We start from the raw sequence: 20,472 nt of genomic DNA, 5'->3' as shown, positions 1-20,472 counted from the left end.
AGAAGGAATGAGAGAGAAAAGGGGGAAAGACAGAAGTACCCAGAAATGAGACAGTGGTATAAATTTGAGGGATGATTGATGATTGACTGTATTTATAAGGGGATGTTACATGGGTTTGTATATGAGGGGGTATGTATGTATGTATGTATGTATGTATGTATGTATGTATGTATGTATTTATTCATTTATTTATTTGATTTGTGTCATTTTGGTTGGTGGTGTGCCCCAGGATTTCGTAAATGTAAAAAATGTGCCGCGGCTCAAAAAAGGTTGAAAATCACTGGCCTAAATAACTTCAATTTTCATTTGTATTATTGCAGTGCTTCTCAAATAATGGGGCAGGCCCCCGTGGGGGGGGGGGCGTGGAGCGATGCCAGGTGTGTGTGTGTGTGACCCCAGGGAATATGCATGGTCCCTCTCGATCGATTCCACAGGGCGAGGAGTGTTTTCCCAGTTGCATACTGTTTTAAGCTCGGAAGAGAAGGCAGCCGAGTGGGAAGGCTGCGTGGGTTCTTGTTCTTGGGGGGCGCTATGGTAGCCATGAATGGGGTGGTGAACCTGCTGCTGGACAAGGAGAAGCATCCTCTTCAGATGGGGAAAGCTTCAAACGGCACCGTAAAACTTTCCTCCACACCATTCGCTGTGAGTGCCCAGCAGAGGCGGTACTTATGGGCCAGGTGGTGACCCCAAAACATCGGTTTGATTAAGCTGCCCTGGCCCTGTGTTAAAAGAGGGCCCTAACGACAGTAGCCAATGCCTGCCTAACTGAAAACAGGCTCCACTGAGTTCAGTGTGACTTACTCCCAGATAAATGGGTAGAGCAACCTTCCCCAGCCAATGTTTTGCTTGCAGCTTATAGTAAGTATGGTATACTGTAATAATAAATATTAACACTAAAATTCCATTGGGGCCCAGATCGGAGAGTTGTGTGTGTGTGTGTGAAATGTTTACTTCTTCCTGTGGGGGGGGGGTTACCAGAAAATTATTAAGAAGAACTGTATTTGTTTGTTTTTGTGTGTGTGTATGTATACATATATATATATATTTGTTTTCGTAAATTTTCACGGGTATATGTATGTAGATTGTTCTGAGTTCGGGTTTTGCCCTGTGTAATATTTTGCATGTTTATGCGACGTTTCGGTGAAATCACATCCACCATCATCAGGCTGAAGTTTCCAAGCTTCGTGCTGTTGTAAAATGGAATGTCTGCAACTGTCATTTCTTCCTAGTGTATAGTGTGGGGGTGGAGATTTGGTTTGAATGTAGCAAATAGATTGGGTGATTATGTTTCAGTGATCTGATTGGTTGGTGTAATCATAATTATTAGAAGGATTGACATGGTGATTTTATGAGGTGTTTTTTGTTTAAGGCTGGTTTCCAAATTTCAAAAGTCCAAATTCATAATTATTAGAAGGATTGAATGGTGATTTTTATGAAGTGTTTTTTTTGTTTAAGGCTGGTTTCCAAATTTCTGGTAGGCGGGACGTGTCATCTCTTTTATTCATGCAAAGGGGGCTCCTTTCAATTTCTATGGCTGTGGTAAAATCCTGCACAAACATAACATCAAAACTTCATTTTGCACCAACCAAAAAATATCTAATATCCTAAGGAGCCCCAAAGATAAAATCCAATTGGAATACCAAGGAATCTATGAAATCCCTTGCAAAACATGTGCAGCCACATACATTGGACAAACCAACCGAAGAGTAAGTGCACGCCTTGCAGAACATGTGAATGCAGTTAAAAAAGAAGATAAGACTTCCTCCCTTGTCCAGCACATTAAAAAAATAGGGCACAAAATTGACTTTGAAAAAACTAAATTACTTCACAAAACAGAGAATTTATATAGAAGAATTGCTCTAGAAGCCATAGAAATTGAAAGGAGCCCCCTTTGCATGAATAAAAGAGATGACACGTCCCGCCTACCAGAAATTTGGAAACCAGCCTTAAACAAAAAAAACACCATAAAAATCACCATTCAATCCTTCTAATAATTATGAATTTGGACTTTTGAAATTTGGAAACCAGCCCTAAACAAAAAACATCTCATAAAATCACCATGTCAATCCTTCTAATAATTATGATTACACCAACCAATCAGATCACTGAAACATAGAAACATAGAAACATAGAAGTCTGACGGCAGAAAAAGACCCCATGGTCCATCTAGTCTGCCCTTATACTATTTTCTGTATTTTATCTTAGGATGGATATATGTTTATCCCAGGCATGTTTAAATTCAGTTACTGTGGATTTATCTACCACGTCTGCTGGAAGTTTGTTCCAAGGATCTACTACTCTTTCAGTAAAATAATATTTTCTCATGTTGCTTTTGATCTTTCCCCCAACTAACCTCAGATTGTGTCCCCTTGTTCTTGTGTTCACTTTCCTATTAAAAACACTTCCCTCCTGGACCTTATTTAACCCTTTAATATATTTAAATGTTTCGATCATGTCCCCCCTTTTCCTTCTGTCCTCCAGACTATACAGATTGAGTTCATTAAGTCTTTCCTGATACGTTTTATACTTAAGACCTTCCACCATTCTTGTAGCCCGTCTTTGGACCCGTTCAATTTTGTCAATATCTTTTTGTAGGTGAGGTCTCCAGAACTGAACACCCAATCTATTTGCTACATTCAAACCAAATCTCCACCCCCACACTATACACTAGGAAGAAATGACAGTTGCAGACATTCCATTTTACAACAGCACGAAGCTTGGAAACTTCAGCCTGATGATGGTGGATGTGATTTCACCGAAACGTCGCATAAACATGCAAAATATTACACAGGGCAAAACCCGAACTCAGAACAATCTACATATATATATTTACATACACACATACTCTTCCACATGAGAGGAGTAACAGTTTTCCCTGGTGTTGCAAAAAAAAAAAAGGAAAAAAGAATAAGGCTGAATATTTGCTTAATAAAATTACATCATGCAATACCAAATACCAAACAATAAGACAAATGAAGAGCAGACATAACAATGAAAAATAATGCAAACAGCAAAACATGTATGGGAAAGCTACAGAGTAATGTCCTAGAATAACATCCTAAAATATTCAGTTTTGTGAATATACAATCAAAAAGGATTACAGCCAACACCTTTCATGGAGATATGGATTTTGAGTGATTATTAGTATGCAGGTGTGACTGAAATTACCACTTTACCTGCTTGACTAAGAGCAAGTGGATTGGGATATTGATCCACATTCAAGGTTCTTGATTCATCTGATTTTGTGTCTTCTTTCTGTTATCATCAAATACATTACATACAATTACATTACATACAATGCATAGATGCATTAGATATAAGTTCTTTTCAAATTAAATATGTGGCAGAATTCAACAGGGTTTAAATATTATCTGTTATTATAATACACACATTTTTTAAAATTAAGTATCTGTCCCAGGCACCTAGAAAACACTTAAAATGTGGTTTGGTCACCCTAGGCTAATGTTTTACTCTTATTTTGGAGGGCGAGGAAGGCTGTTCTGTTTGACTTATGTCATTTTAACCATTTAAATTAGATTTAGATTATTAAATTTAATCTGGGCTCTGTGATTTAGATATGTTTTAAATTTTTTATTTTGTATACAGTGATCCCTCGATTTTCGCGATCTCGATCTTTGCGAAACGCTACACCACGATTTTTCAGAAAATATTAATTAAAAAATACTCCACGGTTTTTTTGCTATACCACGGTTTTTCCCACCCGATGACGTCATACGTCATCACCAAGAGTCACTTCTCTGTCTCTTTCTTTCCTGTCATTCTCTGCTTCAATCATTTTCTCATTTCTCTTTTTTTCTCCCCTTTTTTCTATCATTTCTCTCTCTCTTCCTTCCACTCTTCTCTCTCTCTCTTTCTTCCTCTCTCTCACTGTCTTCCTTCCTTTCTCATCTTTCTTTCTCTCTCTCTTTCTCTCTCTTGCTTCTTCCTCTCTCACACTCTCTTCCTCCGTCTCTCATCTCTTTCTTTCCTTCTCTCTCTTTCTCTATCTCTCCCCCTCTTGCTCTCGAGCGGCAAACGGCAGCTGGGCGGGCGGGTGAACAGGCGAGCGGCAAACGGTGGACAGGCAAGCGGCAAACGGCGGCCGGGCGGGCGGGTGAACAGGCGAGCAGCAAACGGGGGACAGGCGAGCGGCAAACGGGGGACAGGCGAGCGGCAAACGGCGGCCGGCCGGCTGGGCGAACGGACGAACGAGCGGCGGGCGGGCGAACGGACAAGCGACCAATGAGCGGCGGGCGGGCGAAAGGACGAGCGGCGAACGGACGAACGAGCGGCGGGCGGGCGAAAGGACGAGCGGCGAACGGACGAACGAGCGGCGGGCGGGCGAAAGGATGAGCGGCGAGCGGGCGGGCGAACGGACGAATGAGCGGCAAGCGAACGGACAAGCGGCGAGATGTTTACTGTATTTTATTTATTTAGATAGATGTTTATCTAATACAGTATTAGTTGCACTTATCTAATATTAGTCGCTCCCTGGCTCCACCATCTGCGCTTGCGCGGCCATTGAAAAAAGGGCGCGCATGCGCAGATGGTGTTTTTACTTCCGCACCACTATATCGCGATTATCGCGAGAGGTCTTGGAACGTAACCCTCGCGATACTCGAGGGATCACTGTACTGCCCACAGTCCATTTCAGTTGGGCAGTTGTAATTAATTTTAATAACAACAACAACAATTATTATTATTATTATTCCACATCTGGGAAGGATTTGATAGATGGATTAAAAATGCCAAATCTAAACATCTGGCTAAACAACACGAATACATTATCTGTCATTAGTCACCTAGCTCGCTTACATATACTATGGGCAGAGTAGCATATTATGCTATTGATTATCACAAAGTTTAAAGAGGGAGCTAATTTTAATCCAAAACAGCCAGAGTTTATTCTGAAACTAAAGTAAACTACCAAGTCTTCAATTTCTTTGCAAAAATAAATCCTTAAGTGGTCCACAAAAATAGGGTTGCATTAGGGACATTCTTTCTTCAGCCTAATTACTAGGGGCATAAATCTCTGCTTCAATCAGTTAACTTTACATTTTTAGGATTATAATTCCACACAGAAAGGGTGACTGTGTTGACTAGAATTAAAGGTTGTTTAATATATTTAAAGCAAAGATTAATAAGAGCAATGGCTCCTGCTGGCTAGTTAGCTCCTGTACGGCTAATTGCGCGCAGCTCCGCGGCTTTGGCACGCAGGTGTGGGATCGAGCGCAATTTTGCTTCCCGCAGCTATGCAGGTAGCAAAATCTCGTAGGGGGACGCATATGTGTGCATGTTTTAGTGAGGTTTTTTGTATCCTATGCAAGATTTTGCTAACGCAACAGGTGGGGGAAGCAAAATTGCATTCAATCCCATACCCGCGTGCCAGAGCTACAGAGCTGCACGCAGTTAGCCATACCGGCAGGAGCCCACCACTGAATAAGAGATGATATGAGGAGTAGGAATAACAGAGCTCTTGTGTTCAGAAATCCATTGTGCATCTATATACAATACATATACTACATATGTGACCAAAGAATTCAGCAGTGTATCTCAACTTATCAGTTCTCTTTAAAAAATTCTAACACAATCAATAAAGAAGTGTATTTATTCTCTTTCTATAGTCAATAGCTTTTGATTTTATTATTATGCATTGACTCTACAAAACACTAAAAAGATCTTCAAATTAAATCAGTTGTATTGAAGGAAAGTAGCACATTTTAAACAAGTAAGAATTAGCCACAATTCTTCCCCTACACAATCTGACTGATTTGAAAGGGAAAAACAGCAAGGGAAGAATTTTGCGGGCCCCCCCCCTTTATCATCTGTCACCTTAAAACAATTCTTTTCCTACTTATAAGGAAGAAAGTTACTCCATATATTAAACATTATGGCTCTAAGATGGTTTAAAGAAGACTTTGTTTCACCTCTGTCCTTGACACAATAAATACATAGAACAGAGACAACAAGACAGATTAAGTTATCTAGTTATTCTGTTAAATTAAAATTGGGGAATAATATGAGGATTTCTAGATGAACCAGTTTACAACATTTTCTGTTAAAATATTTTTTCTAATACCTTGATTTCTGCTATTTCATTTTTTCTTGTCCTTTTCATTATTTCATCTATTCGCTGAAATGAGAGAAAAAAAGTTGCTTTCCTCATTTAACAACTAAATTAAAGAAGTATATAATGTGGAGGGAATTCATTTTACAGAAAGCTTTGAATTAATGTACAGGACTGTACAAACATATTAATCAGATCATAAAGTCACTGCTATTTGTTTGTTTTATATTCTTGGCATCTCTTCCATAAAGCCCACATTGTTATTGGCATCTATAGCATATTTTCTTTTAGTTCTAATTTGGTTGAAGTACTGTAAAGATTTGGAAATGTTACATTAAAATTTCCACCTCTCCCCAGGCAACATACATCTTATCTACAGTATATAACAGTAATAAAATGATCAATCAGTAATGCCAATACCCTTCTAGTACCAATTAACTGTGTCAGATGCAGAAGATAACACAATTGTTAATAGTCCTAATACACTCTAATTCTGAACAATTTGTAATTTAGTGATTGCATTTCATAGAGAGTGCAATTAAATCATGTATTTTTTGTAGGTGACGCTCCTTTCTTACAGCAGCCTTTACATAGTCCTAAAACAATGTAAAGCAACAGTGCAACAAGATTTGATTTGAATAAATTGTTACCTTCTTTCGTTCTTGTCTTTCTTGCTCTATCTGCTGCATAATTTGTTCCTTTTCCAAACGCAAATGTTCAGCTGCCTCTCGTGCTTTAGCTTCTGCTGCTTCTTTCTAATTAAATACAAGCCAACATATTGTTATTATCATTAAAAAATTAATTTTAATTCACTTCACTGTCTGGAACTAGTAAAAACGTAACAGTTCAATTAGCCAAGGACATAAGAGCTATTCAGATTAATACATGGGGATGTAGAGTCCATAATGGGGTGCACCCGCTGCCTAATCAGCTTACAAATGGTCCAGAAGCTCGGAATCGGAGTGACCTGACCCATAAGATTCAAGGAAGTTGATTGATCATTAATATCATGCTCCTCACTGAACCGGTGAGACTAGAGATGGGGAAGGGCACTGGGAAAACATCTGCTTCATGGGAACACCAAAAATTACCAAAGTGGTGATCCTGGGACTGTCCTGGATGGAGAAATGGGCTCCAACCATCTGGTGGGAAGGGAGGGAGAGAAAGCTAAAGCTAAGGATAGGCCCTGTCCTCACCTCCCAGCAGCCCTGAGAAGGGAGCTGTCCAATGACTGGAAGGCACTAAGCAGAGTGATAAAGTGAAAGCCACCTCTGAACAGCCTCCAGGAATCGTCCCAATTCCCAAGGAATACAGAGACCTCACAGACGTTTTCAGTGAGGCAGAGTGCAACACACTGCCCCCTCACTGATCCACTGACATAGAAACATAGAAGATTGACGGCAGAAAAAGACCTCATGGTCCATCTAGTCTGCCCTTATACTATTTTCTGTATTTTTTCTTAGGATGGATATAAGTTTATCCCAGGCTTGTTTAAATTCAGTTACTGTGGATTTATCAACCACGTCTGCTGGAAGTTTGTTCCAAGGATCTACTACTCTTTCAGTAAAATAATATTTTCTCATGTTGCTTTTGATCTTTCTCCCCTTGCCTATGTAGTTTTATGCATGGAATGTTTGTGTGTATGTTTTTATATGAGGGTTTTTAAAGGTTTTTAATGTGAAATTGTTATTTTAGACTTAATATTAGATTTAGAAACATAGAAACATAGAAGACTGACGGCAGAAAAAGACCTCATGATCCATCTAGTCTGTCCTTATACTATTTCCTGTATTTTATCTTAGGATGGATATATGTTTATCCCAGGCATGTTTAAATTCAGTTACTGTGGATTTATCAACCACATCTGCTGGAAGTTTGTTCCAAGGATCTACTACTCTTTCAGTAAAATAATATTTTCTCATGTTGCTTTTGATCTCTCCCCCAACTAACTTCAGATTGTGTCCCCTTGTTCTTGTGTTCACTTGCCTAATTAAAAACACTTTCCTCCTGGACCTTTTTTAACCCTTTAACATATTTAAATGTTTCGATCATGTCCCCCCTTTTCCTTCTGTCCTCCAGACTATACAGATTGAGTTCATTAAGTCTTTCCTGATACGTTTTATGCTTAAGACCTTCCACCATTCTTGTAGCCCGTCTTTGGACCCGTTCAATTTTGTCAATATCTTTTTGTAGGTGAGGTCTCCAGAACTGAACACAGTATTCCAAATGTGGTCTCACCAGCACTCTATATAGCGGGATCATAATCTCCCTCTTCGTGCTTGTTATACCTCTAGCTATGCAGCCAAGCATCCTTCTTGCTTTCCCTACCGCCTGACTGCACTGTTCACCCATTTTGAGACTGTCAGAAATCACTACCCCTAAATCCTTCTCTTCTGAAGTTTTTGCTAACACAGAATTGCCAATACAATACTCAGATTAAGGATTCCTTTTCCCCAAGTGCATTATTTTACATTTGGAAACATTTTACATTTGGAAACTGCAGTTTCCATTGCTTTGACCATTTATCTAGTAAAGCTAAATCATTTACCATATTACAAATGCCTCCAGGAATATCAACCCTATTGCACACTTTAGAGTCATCAGCTAATAGGCAAACCTTCCCTACCAAACCTTCCCCTATATCACTCACAAACATATTAAAAAGAATAGGACCCAGAACAGACCCTTGTGGCACACCGCTTGTAACCAGGCTCTGCTCAGAATACTCGCCATTAACAATAACTCTCTGATGTCTACGCTTCAGCCAGCTGCAAATCCATTGAACTATCCAGGGATTAAGTCCAATCTTCACTAATTTATCTATCAGCTCTTTATGTGGAACCGTATCAAAGGCTTTGCTGAAGTCCAGATAGGCAACATCCACCGCACCACCTTCATCCAACACCTTTATGACATATTCAAAGAAATCAATGAGATTAGTCTGACATGATTTGCCTTCAGTAAAGCCATGCTGATTTGGGTCCAATAAGTTATAGTTTTTTAGGTGCTGATTTATCCTCTTTTTGAGTAGAGTCTCCATCATTTTAACTATAACTGATGTCAAGCTAACTGGCCTGTAGTTACCAGCTTCTTCTCTACTGCCCTTCTTGTGGATAGGCACAACACTAGCCATTCTCCAATCCTCAGGAACATCTCCTGTTAACAGGGATTGGTTAAACAAATCAGTCAGGAGGGTAGCAATGACATATCTGAGTTATTTAAGAACTCTGGGGTGGATGCCATCTGGACCCATTGCCTTATTTATCTTTAATCGTTCAAGTTCTTCTAAGACATCGGCTTCTAAGATCACTGGAGATGAATCCGTAGAGCTGGAAGCAATGCTATATCCCTCTATAGTATTATATTGTAAGGTGTCTTTTGAGAAAACTGAACTGAAGTAGCTATTGAAATGGTCAGCGATCTCCTTATTCCCATCAATGCATGTATTATTCCCAGTACTATGCTTCGTGATGCTGCAGTTTTTCCTCTTCCTATCACTAATATATCTGAAGAAGGTTTTATCCCCCTTCTTTACAGATTTGGCAATTTCTTCCTCTTTTGAGGCTTTAGCAGCATATATTATCTGTTTTGCCTCCTTCTGTCACTTTTTATACACCTCTCTATCAGCTATACTTCCAGACTCTTTATACCTCCTGTTTCTTCTTCCTTTTACCTTTAGTTATTTGCCTTATATACAGTCAAGTGGCTTTTAAGATGGCCTTTTTTAATACAGTCCACTGGGTGCTTTATTTGTCATTTGTATACTGTTTTATCACTGCGGTGAGCCGCCCCGAGTCTGCGGAGAGGGGCAGCATACAAATCTAATAAATAAATAAATAAATAACTTCAGATTGTGTCCCCTTGTTCTTGTGTTCACTTTTCTATTAAAAACACGTCCCCCCTGAACCTTATTTAACCATTTAACATATTTAAATGTTTCGATCATGTCCACCCTTTCCCTTCTGTCCTTCAGACTATACAGATTGAGTTCATTAAGTCTTTCCTGATAGGTTTTATGCTTAAGACCTTCCACCATTTTTGTAGCCCGTCTTTGGACCCACTCAATTTTATCAATATCTTTTTGTAGATGAGGTCTCCAGAACTGAACACAGTATTCCAAATGCGGTCTCACCAGCACTCTATACAGCCGTATCACAATCTCCCTCTTCCTGCTTCTTATATCTCTAGCTATGCAGCCAAGCATTCTACTTGCTTTCTCTACTGCCTGACTACACTGTTCACATATTTTGAGACTGTTAGAAATCACTACCCCTAAATCCTTCTCGTTTGAAGTTTTGCTAACACAGAACTGTCAATACAATACTCAGAGTGAGGATTCCTTTCCCCAAGTGCATTATTTTACATTTGGAAATATTAAACTGCAGTTTCAATTGCTTTAACCACTTATCTAGTAAAGCTAAATCATTTGCCATATTACAGATGCCTCCAGTAATATCAACCCTTTAGAGTCATCGGCAAATAGGTAAACCTTCTCTACCAAACCTTCCCCTACGTCACTCACAAAGATATTAAAAAGAATAGGACCCAGAACAGACCCCTGTGGCACTTTTTTAATACAGTCCACTGGGTGCTTGCTCCTGCCGTTTTATCCCTGCCCTTTAATTCATTATTTAAATATTTCCTCAAACTGAAGCTGTATTAAATGACCCTAAGGGAAATGAAGGAGTTAAGGAAGTACATAAATAAAAATTTGGCCAGAGGGTTCATACAATCAGCAAAGTGTAGGGTGGCCACATTGGTGCTATTTAAGACAAAAAGGATGGGTCAAGAAGGCTGTCATTGATCTTAGAGGAATTAATGGGGTCTGCATGGAAAATATCTATCTCTAATGAAGGACATGTTAGCTCCCCTATAAAAGGAAAAAAATCTTTACCAAACTGGACTTAAGAGAGGCATACTATCAAGTGAGGATTAAGGAAAGGGATGTGTGGAAATCCACACTTAATTGCCCCCTCGCAAGTTTCCAATTTAAAGTGATGCCCTTTGGCCTGCAGCCCTCCACCGCAGTATTTATGCAACTAATTAATGAGGTGCTGCATGAATACATATACAAATGGGTGCTCATATACTTAGATGACATTCTCATCTTCACTGAGACACTGGAAGAGTACATCCAGCTGATGCGCAGGTGTTCAAGAAACTCATACCAAGGAATCTCTTTGCCAAATTGTGTAAGTGCAAGTTCCATAAATCCAGCCTAGACTAGGGTATCATATGTCCAGTGAAGGGGTAGAGATGGACCCAGGGAAAGCCACCCTGGACTGGCAACCCTCTTAAACCCACAAACAGCTCCAAAGCTTCCTGTGGTTTGCTAATTTTTACAGACAGTTCATTCCCTTCTTTGCTGAGATTGCTCTCCCAGGTTTGGTAATGAAACATTTGCAAGAAAACCAACAAGGTCAGAGGGCACCAAGGACCCCACAGTTCCATCCTGAGATACAAATATTCTCTTCGATTGATAAATACTTTTTGGTTAGAGGGACTCTGAGCCTGCCTTATATGAGATGGCACCAAGTGGATTTAATTCTACATTTTGATATGACATCTATAATTAAAGAATATAGAATTATAATGGCTGAGTCTTTCATCCTTCATACAGAGTATGAAGAATAAACAGGGTGAATTATAAATTCAAGTAAATGATGGAAGATGTGTATTGTTGCCATGGAAACATGATAGAATGAAACTGACAAATGTAATATATAGCTAGAGAGATTTAAATTATTTAAAAGAAATAGACCACCAAAAAAGAGGAGACACAGTTGCACTATATACAGTATAAGAAATAACTACATCTCTACAGAAATAGAGCACAACAATAATGAAAATTATATTGAATGCATTTGGATCAATATTAAAGGGGAGGGGGAAATGGCATTGCCATAGATCTATATCCATCCAACCAAACAGAGGAAGTAGATAAACTTTTTGCTAGTAACTTGAATCGCAAGCTCTACTCTTTCAAAGATTCCCCCCTCATATACATTTTTTAACTGTCACCATTATAGAGAAATACAAATTCCTCCCAACATGTCACCCACAGATCTATTAACATCTCAAAGGGGTATCCAGGCTCTCAAAGTATCAGCCAGTAAAATTCTATTTCCTGCTCCTCAGCACTAAAAATTCATCTGCCTCTTCATTGCCTTCCCCATCACTCACCATACCATAAAACAATAAAGCTACAAATCTCTGTCCCTGAGCCACAGATCAGTTATGCCAAGTAAAAAAAGCCACAAAATCTTCATTCAAAAGATTCAAGCAACAACTCATGCTTTATTTGCAAAGACACTATAAACGATTTTGACAAATACATCAAATGTCAAACCTGCAATAATTCTGCTCACCGCTCTTGCCTAACTCTTCTCATCAATCAGCCTACATCTCCCAACTGAGCATCCCACAAAAACAAACTGATACCTACCAACTAACCACACTATAACAACAACAAAATGGCATCCCAAAACACCACTAACAAAGACTAGGAAGGTGCGTCCCTTATTACCTCTAACCAACCAAAAACCTACTCCCAACACAAAACTAATCTCAAATGCAAATTATTAAATGCCAGAAGTATAGTCAACAAGAGGTCTGAATTCCTCCTCCTTCTAGATTCCTCAGTCTTTGATATTATCTTTGTCTGTGAGATGTGGCTCAATATATCCTACCCAGACTCAATTATTACAACAAGGAACTATCTTGTCTCTCAATCTGACCATGAATCCCACAGAGGAGGCGGGGTAGCTATATTCTACAAAAATCCCTAAAAAATATCAAAGTTGCACAAGACTTATCACTCCCTGAAACTATTGTCTGTGATCTATCCCTAAATACCACAATTCGCTTCTTACTCTGCTACAGAGCTCTGGACTATGACATCGCACATGCAAACAAATTATCCACACTACTAACAAGGGTTACCAACTGCCCACACCCCATCATCTTCCTCGGAGATCTCAACCTGCCACACATTAACTGGACCTTAAATGAATGTAGCACGGAACCCACCCATTCTACTATACATAACACCGTCACCAGCCTGGGACTTGACCAACTGGTAACTAGCAATACTAGACTAGACAGTTGTCTGGATCTCATCTTCTTCAACAGGAAAAGTGCAATATATGGTTTACAAATAAAAGAACCATTTTCCAACAGCAACCACAACATGATAAACTTCAATCTCAACCTAAGCCACACTAAGATCCACCCAACTAATGTAACACCAAAATTCAATTTCAAAAAAGCGAACTATGAACACATTGAAGCCCATCTCTCAATATTAAACTGGCAAACTATTTTCTCTAACTGCAACTCTACTTATGACCTCTGCAACACATTCTTGCTCGAGATGAAAATAATTATCAGACTTCACATACCACTAACATCTACTTCAAACAAGAAAAACAACTTTCGCATCTCAATAAGAAAATTACAAACAAACCAAAAAAACTCTGGCAGAAAATCAAAAAAGGACAAGTAGCCAACTTCAAAAGTCGTTATAAAAGCATTTGCAACCAAATAAAAGCAGAATGTCTCAACTACCACAGCAAACAAGAGGAAAACCTCCTACACACCAAATCTAATCGAGCCTCTACAATTTTGTCAACAACAAACCTAAGTATTCTAGACCTATCCCACTGCTCAAAGGACCCAACGACAAAGAATACCATGATGATTCATCCAAAGCTAACCTTCTTAACTCATTCTTTGGATCTGTTTTTGTTAACAGTAACAGCTCATCCCCCAATTTCATCAGTCGCACCTCAAATTCTCTCAACGGCCTAACCCTAATAGACTTTACTGAAGACCGAGTTGAAAAAGCATTACGTGACCTTAAACCAGATGGTCTATGTGCATACTTCCTAAAAAAAGCTCTCTTCTGCTATAGCTGAACCACTAAGCATAATTTTCAAAAAATCCTTCAGTACCAGCACACTTCCTAGGCTATGGTCAAAAGCAGTGGTCATCCCCATCTTCAGAAAAGAAGACCCTTCTCTTGTTGATAACTTCAGACCAATATCATTATGCTGCGTTCCATGCAAAGTCATGGAATCAATTATAAACCAATAAATTACCCTCCACCTTGAAACTAATAATCTGCTCTCTAACAAACAATTTGGATTCAGAAAAAACTATCCTGTAACCTACAGCTCCTCCATTGCAAAAACATATGGACTACTCATCTCGACCAAGGGAAATCTATAGATGCAATTCATACTGACTTCTCCAAAGCCTTTGATTCAGTGGTCCTTGACAAACTACTCCTAAAACTCAAATCCTATGGTATCTCAGGATCCCTCCACAGCTGGATTACAGCATTCTTGTCAAACAGACAAGTGGTTGAAATAGGAAGCACCATATCTACCCCTGTCCCTGTTAAAAGCGGTGTCCCCCAAGGTAGCGTACTGGGACCAACGCTCTTCATTCTCTATATCAATGACTTTTGCGATCTCATTACAAGCAACAGTATTCTTTTCGCAGATGATATAAAACTCTTCAACACCATTGATAACACAACTACTCTCCAAAAAGACCTAGACTCTGTTTCTGATTGGTCTAACACATGGCAACTCCAAATCTCAACCAGCAAATGCTCTGTCCTACACATTGGCAAAAGAATCAGAACTCCAAATACAAATTGAATAATCAAATTATCACAGATAACCCCTATTCGGTTAAGGACCTCAGAGTACTAATTACAAAAGACCTAAGTGCCAAAGCCCACTGCAACATCGCCAAGAAGGCTTCAAGAGTTATTAATCTAATCCTATGTAACTTCTGCTCTGGAAATCTCACACTACTTACCAGAGCATACAAAACTTTTGCCAGACCCATCCTAGAATACAGTTCATCTGTTTGGAACCCATGCTGCATCTCAGACATTAACACCCTCAAAAATGTCCAAAGATACTTCACCAGAAGAGCCCTGCATTTGTTCTCCAGTAACAGAATACCGTACAAAACTAGACTTACAATCCTGGGCCTAGAAAGCTTAGAACTAAGACACCTTAAACACGACCTAAGTATTGCCCACAAGATTATATGCTGCAATGTCCTGCCTGTCAACGACTACTTCAGCTTCAACCACAACAACACAAGAGCGCATAACAGATTCAAGCTTAATATTAACCACTTCAAACCAGTGTTCCCTCTAATTTTTTTTCGGGGTGAGCGGAAAAGTATAGTGTCTGAGCGGCAGCCCCTTTGGGACTGGGCGGCATATAAGTATAAATAAATAAATAAATAAATAAAGAAAGAAAGAAAGAAAGAAAGAAAGAAAGAAAGAAAGAAAGAAAGAAAGAAAGAAAGAAAGTGTGGGCGTGCGCTATCACACATGAGCTAGTTCTTGCATCCATAATTCTATCCTTTCTATGTCTCCCTCCCTCTTTCCTCCCTCCCTCTTTCGTTTCTATCTCTCCCTCCCTCTTTCCTCCCTCCCTCTTTCCTTTCTATCTCTCCCTGACTCTTTCCTTTGTATCTCTCCCTCCCTCTTTCCTTTCTATCTTTCTCTCCCCCTGCCTTTCTCCAAGCCCTTCCTTTTCCCTCTCCCTATCTAACTACCCCCTCTCCCTCCTTTCTATATCTCCCTCCCCTTCTCTCTCTCTCCCTTCCTTCATCTTTCTTTCCCTCTCTCTCTCCATCCCTCTTCCTTTCTCTCTTCCTTCCTTCCTCTCTTTTTTGCTCTTTCTATCTCTCTCCTTCTCCGTCTCTTTCTCTCTCTCTTGCTTTCTTTCCCTCTCTTTTTCTCTCATTCTCTCTTTCTTTCCCTCTTTCCCTCTCTTTCTCTCTCATTCTCTCTCCCCTCCTTTTTCTCTCTCTCTCTTTCTCTCTCGTTCACCACGCCGGCAACAGAGAGAAAAAGAGAGAGAGAGAGAGAGAGAGAGAGAGAGAGACGGAGAGAGAGTGGAGGGCACCGTTGTCTTCGCCTCCGCCCGGCTCTGCAACCAAGAGGCAGTAACGGCTCCGGCAGCAGGGAAAAGTCGGCCGGACTTCGGGAACGCCTGCCCTGCCTCTACTGCAGCCCCCTTGCTGGAAGTCTGGGACGAAAGCGCTCCCAGCGAAGGGGCTGCGAGAGGGGCAGGGCGGGCATTCCCGAAACGGACAGAGAAAGCCCTCTCTCGCAGTGAAAGCGCTCCCAGCCAGGGGGCTGCGAGAGAGGGCTTTCTCCGTCCGTTTCGGGAAAGCCCGCCCCGCCCCTCTCGCAGCTCCCTGGCTGGGAGTGCTTTCCTCCTGAGGAACTGAAGCCGCCGCCGCTGCAGCCGCCACGAGAGAACTCGTGCCCCAAGGCAGGGGGCGGCAGAGGAGGAGAGGGGGCAGGCGGGGGGCAGGGCCGAGAGGCCAGGAGCGCGAGGGGGCCGGAGGCACCATGGAGAGGCAGGGGTGGCCGCGCCTCCCTTCTACTGCCCGCGCCTCCGCACCCGCCCTCCCGCGCGCGACTGAGGAAAAGGGTGAGCGCGCGACTGAGGAAAAGGGTGAGCGCGCGACTGAGGAAAAGGGTGCGCGTGGGGGTATTTTGGTGCGCGCGCGCGCTCACGCATGCAGCTTACAGTGAAAGGTGCTTTAAACTTGACTATAAAAAATATGACTTTAGTAATAGAGTTGTTGAAGTGTGGAATTCATTACTGGACTCTGTAGTATCATCCCCTAACCCCCAACATTTTACCCTTAGACTGTCCACAGTTGACCTCTCCAGATTCCTAAGAGGTCAGTAAGGGGCGTGCATAAGTGTACTAGAGTGCTTTCCGACCCCTGTCCTATCGTATCTCCTATATCCCATATATCTTCTCTTCTATCCCTATATCTTTCTTCTATTCTCTCATCGATTTATTTTATCCTATATTCTCTCTTCTATTCTTTCTCTAATTCTATTTCCTAAAAGGTGTCCTCTATTACCTTCATTGTGTATTGGATAAAATAAAATAAAATAAAAAATAAAATAAAATAAAATAAAATAAAAAATAAAATAAAATAAATAAAATAAAATAATAAAATAATAAAATTAAAATAAAATAAATAAATAAATAAATAAAAATAAGGTATGTAGGAAGCACATCTCAATAGTAATGGGGGATTTTATCTACCCTGACATCAACTGGGAGACAAACTCTGCACCAAGTGGAAGATCCAAGATTCCTAATAAACCTAGCAGATATGTTTCTTACCCAAAAAGTAGAGAAAGGAACAAGGGGATCAGCTATATTACTAACAGAGATGAAATTATAGAAGATGTTGAAGCGATAGAAACCTTGGGGGCAAGTGATCATGCAATATACAACATCATGCAAACACAAGCAGTAGAACAAAGTCAAACTAGAGTCTTGAACTTTAAGAGAGCTCTTTTTAATAAACTTAGAGAGAACTTGGGAAGGATTCCATGGATGATAATCTCAAGGGGAAAACAACTCAATAAGGTTGGAAATTTTGAAAAGTGAGATTATAAAAGCCCAATATAGCACAATACCAATGAAGAAGAAAAATAATAGGTCTCAAAAGAAATGAGCATGGCTGCATAAAAAACTCTCTGATAAGTTGAAAGACAAAAGGACAAGTATAAAAAGTGGAAGGAGGGGGAAATAACTAAAGCAGAATACCAGCAAATAGCCAGAGCCTGTAAAGATGAAGTGAGAAAAGCTAAGTCTCAGAATGACAAAAGTAAAAAGTAACCAAAAAAAAGCTTCTTCCAACATTGCAGGGAGAAACTATAGTCAAAATAACATTATTTTCTCTAAGAGTCAAGATCACTCTGCCTTGCACCTGGAGGGGTATGCCTGGGAGGCATCTCCAGTTGGGTGGTGCATTGATTGGATAATTGATGGATATGTGTGGGTGCTGAGGACCTGAACTTTCTTTTAGGGTGTGGAAAACTGGAAGCTTTCAGATTCGGGTTTTCCCAGATGTGCCAATAAGACATCTCTAATAAAATAGAACTTTGAAGAAACTCAAGCCTTGAAGTTTTTTTCATTGGGGTTGTTACTTGGAACCCTGACAACCACGGTACTACCATGGTGCAATCAACCTTCCAACTTCTCAGGAAAAAAAGATCTTGTGAAGTTAGATGTTCTGACTGAACTTTTTAAAACTGGTAGTCACATAGTATTTTGTTAACCTGTGTGCCTGAGACTGGAACTGGAAATTAGGTTACTGAAGGAATTGTGGTTGCTGCAAGATTTTGCAAGAGGCATCCAGGACAAAAATGGGCTACAGAGAGGGGGTGCTGGTGGGGGCCCCCACACCCCATTTTCATTAGCAGAGGCACTGCGGGTTGGTCCTTTGCTATTTTCAGGCCAGCCCCGCAGGACAGATCTAAGCACCTTATGGGCTGAATGCAGCCCATGAGCCTTGACACCCCTAATATAGACAATTCAGAGTAAGGTGTTTTTTGTTTTTGCAAAGTCAGACTATCCACATGAAATAAATGCAAAATTTCCATGTATCTAGGTAGCCCTTTGGCAATTGCTCTAAGGGCTCCTATTATTATTGTTTATTTATTATTATTTATTAATTTAAAAATAATTGATCATTGCACAGTCAGCTAGATGTTCAGCTGAGTTTGGCATTTTTGTATACTTATTGAGTCCTTACCAAAGACCTGGGATAGGTAGATTTGGATGTTTGATGGTGTTAAAGATATTGTTGCAGGATATCAGCTATTCCAAGTAAAGCTGCCTTCTGCAATTGACTGATGGCAAATTTGTCAATGCCAATAGTGTTCAAATGGTGCTCCAATTGTTTTGGAATTGCACCCAGGGCACCTATTACTATTGGTGCTACTCTTGCTTACCTTTGCCGCAATCGTTCTATTTCTATTTGCAGGTCTTTGTATTTTGTTACCTTCTTCAATTGTTTCTTTCTATTCTGCTGTCTCCAGACACCACCACCACTTCCACTACCCAGACATGTTTTATCTTTAACAATTGTTGTTAATAATAATATTAATATTAATATTAATAATAATAATGACTCTGGCATAAGCCAGTGAAAGTGGTCCCAGTGGTACTTGGCACGTTGGGCCCAGTGCCAAAGGATCTCAGCGGACATTTGAAAACCATCGGAATTGACAAAATCTCCATCTGTCAATTGCAAAAGGCCGCTTTACTGGGATTGGCAAACATAATTCGCCGCTACATCGCGCAGTCCTAGGTGCTTGGGAAGCTCCCGACTGGTGATGAAATATGAAATCCAGCATAGTGATCTAGTTTGCTGTGTGGTATTGACATAATAATAATAATAATAATAATAATAATAATAATAATAATAATGATGATGTTATTACTGTTATTATTATCCTGTGCTAAGCACATTGGGCTAGAAGCATACTCCACAATTTTCAGTTAGCAACTACAGTCTCTGCATCCTTCCATTTTATGGCTGATATCTTTAAACTTGGTTTTTCAGATCTTCTGAAATGTTTGGCACCAGGCTTTTAGTTATTGTTGTTTGGCCTTCCTCTTTTTCTCCATCTGGTAATATCCAATTGATATCTTTTTCTCCATCTGGTGATATCCAATTGATTCTTTGTTGAATGTTGCTCACTCATGGGGAGCATGTGTCTATCAAAACACATTCTGTGTTCTATCACTATCTCAGAGAGTCTTTGGGAATTACCCTCTCAAAATCCTACTGCATTCCTCAACACGGTGAAGGAATTAACTTCATGAGATGAAATAATATCCCGTATAGGAAAATTGCAGGGGCATGGGCATCAGGCTTGCAACCCAGTGTCATGAAAATACTTGCAACAGAAACTATAAGTAAAATCCTGACCTAACACATTTAGTTCCAAATTTAATTTTTTTCTGAAACAGAGTTCTAGAATTTGATTCAAATTCTCTGCTAGCATTATGTTCGTACCTTTGTGAGAACTGATACAAACACCTGTGAAAATAATGGGCATTTTCCCACTAGCTGCCTGGTAATTACTGCATATCTGTGCCACTTTCCCCCAAAATATAGCACAAAAGAAAGCACCCAGAGAAAGGAAAATGCTCCTTTAACTGTGGGCTGCCCAGAGTGAAGGGAGCGTTTCTTTTCTCTGGGTGCTGCCAGAGGTTTATTCCCTCTCCAAGCGCACAGAGAAAGGAAAATGCTTCGTTCGCCCTGGACTGCCAAAGCCTTTGTAAGCGCCACCGAAAGGCTCCTCTGGCAGCCCTGAAAAATTCGAGATGGCCGGGATTAAACGGGGAATGGCAGTAAACTGGCCGGGCCTTAGTGCCGCTCTCAAATTTCCTGGGAAATTTTTCCGCAGTCGGGTTTTTAAGTAGAAAATGGTTCCTAAGAAGAGGCAAAAAATTTTTGGAACACCCAGTTCTTATTTAGAAAAGTTCTTAGGTAGAGGTGTTCTTAGGTAGAGGTACCACTGTAATATCAAAAGTTCAGTGTTT

General features: G+C 40.2%; 1 protein-coding gene across 5 annotated transcripts in view; it reads right to left on the bottom strand.

Annotated features, from left to right (window-relative positions):
• MAP7D2 (MAP7 domain containing 2) overlaps positions 1-20,472 on the bottom strand; it is an 85,005-nt gene that overhangs the window by 12,729 nt on the left and 51,804 nt on the right. For all 5 annotated transcript variants that reach the window (XM_070750619.1, XM_070750618.1, XM_070750621.1 and 2 more), the window contains 3 exons: positions 6,718-6,822; positions 6,080-6,133; positions 3,177-3,255 (listed from right to left, as the gene is read on the bottom strand). In XM_070750619.1, the coding sequence (XP_070606720.1) occupies positions 3,177-3,255; positions 6,080-6,133; positions 6,718-6,822 (238 nt within the window). The remainder of the gene's footprint in view (positions 1-3,176; positions 3,256-6,079; positions 6,134-6,717; positions 6,823-20,472) is intronic.

The sequence above is a fragment of the Erythrolamprus reginae genome, chromosome 4, assembly GCF_031021105.1.
Source record: "Erythrolamprus reginae isolate rEryReg1 chromosome 4, rEryReg1.hap1, whole genome shotgun sequence".
NCBI lineage: Eukaryota > Metazoa > Chordata > Lepidosauria > Squamata > Dipsadidae > Erythrolamprus > Erythrolamprus reginae.
The sequence above is the reverse complement of the archived record's forward strand: the minus strand, read 5'-3'. Positions and strand labels throughout refer to the sequence as shown.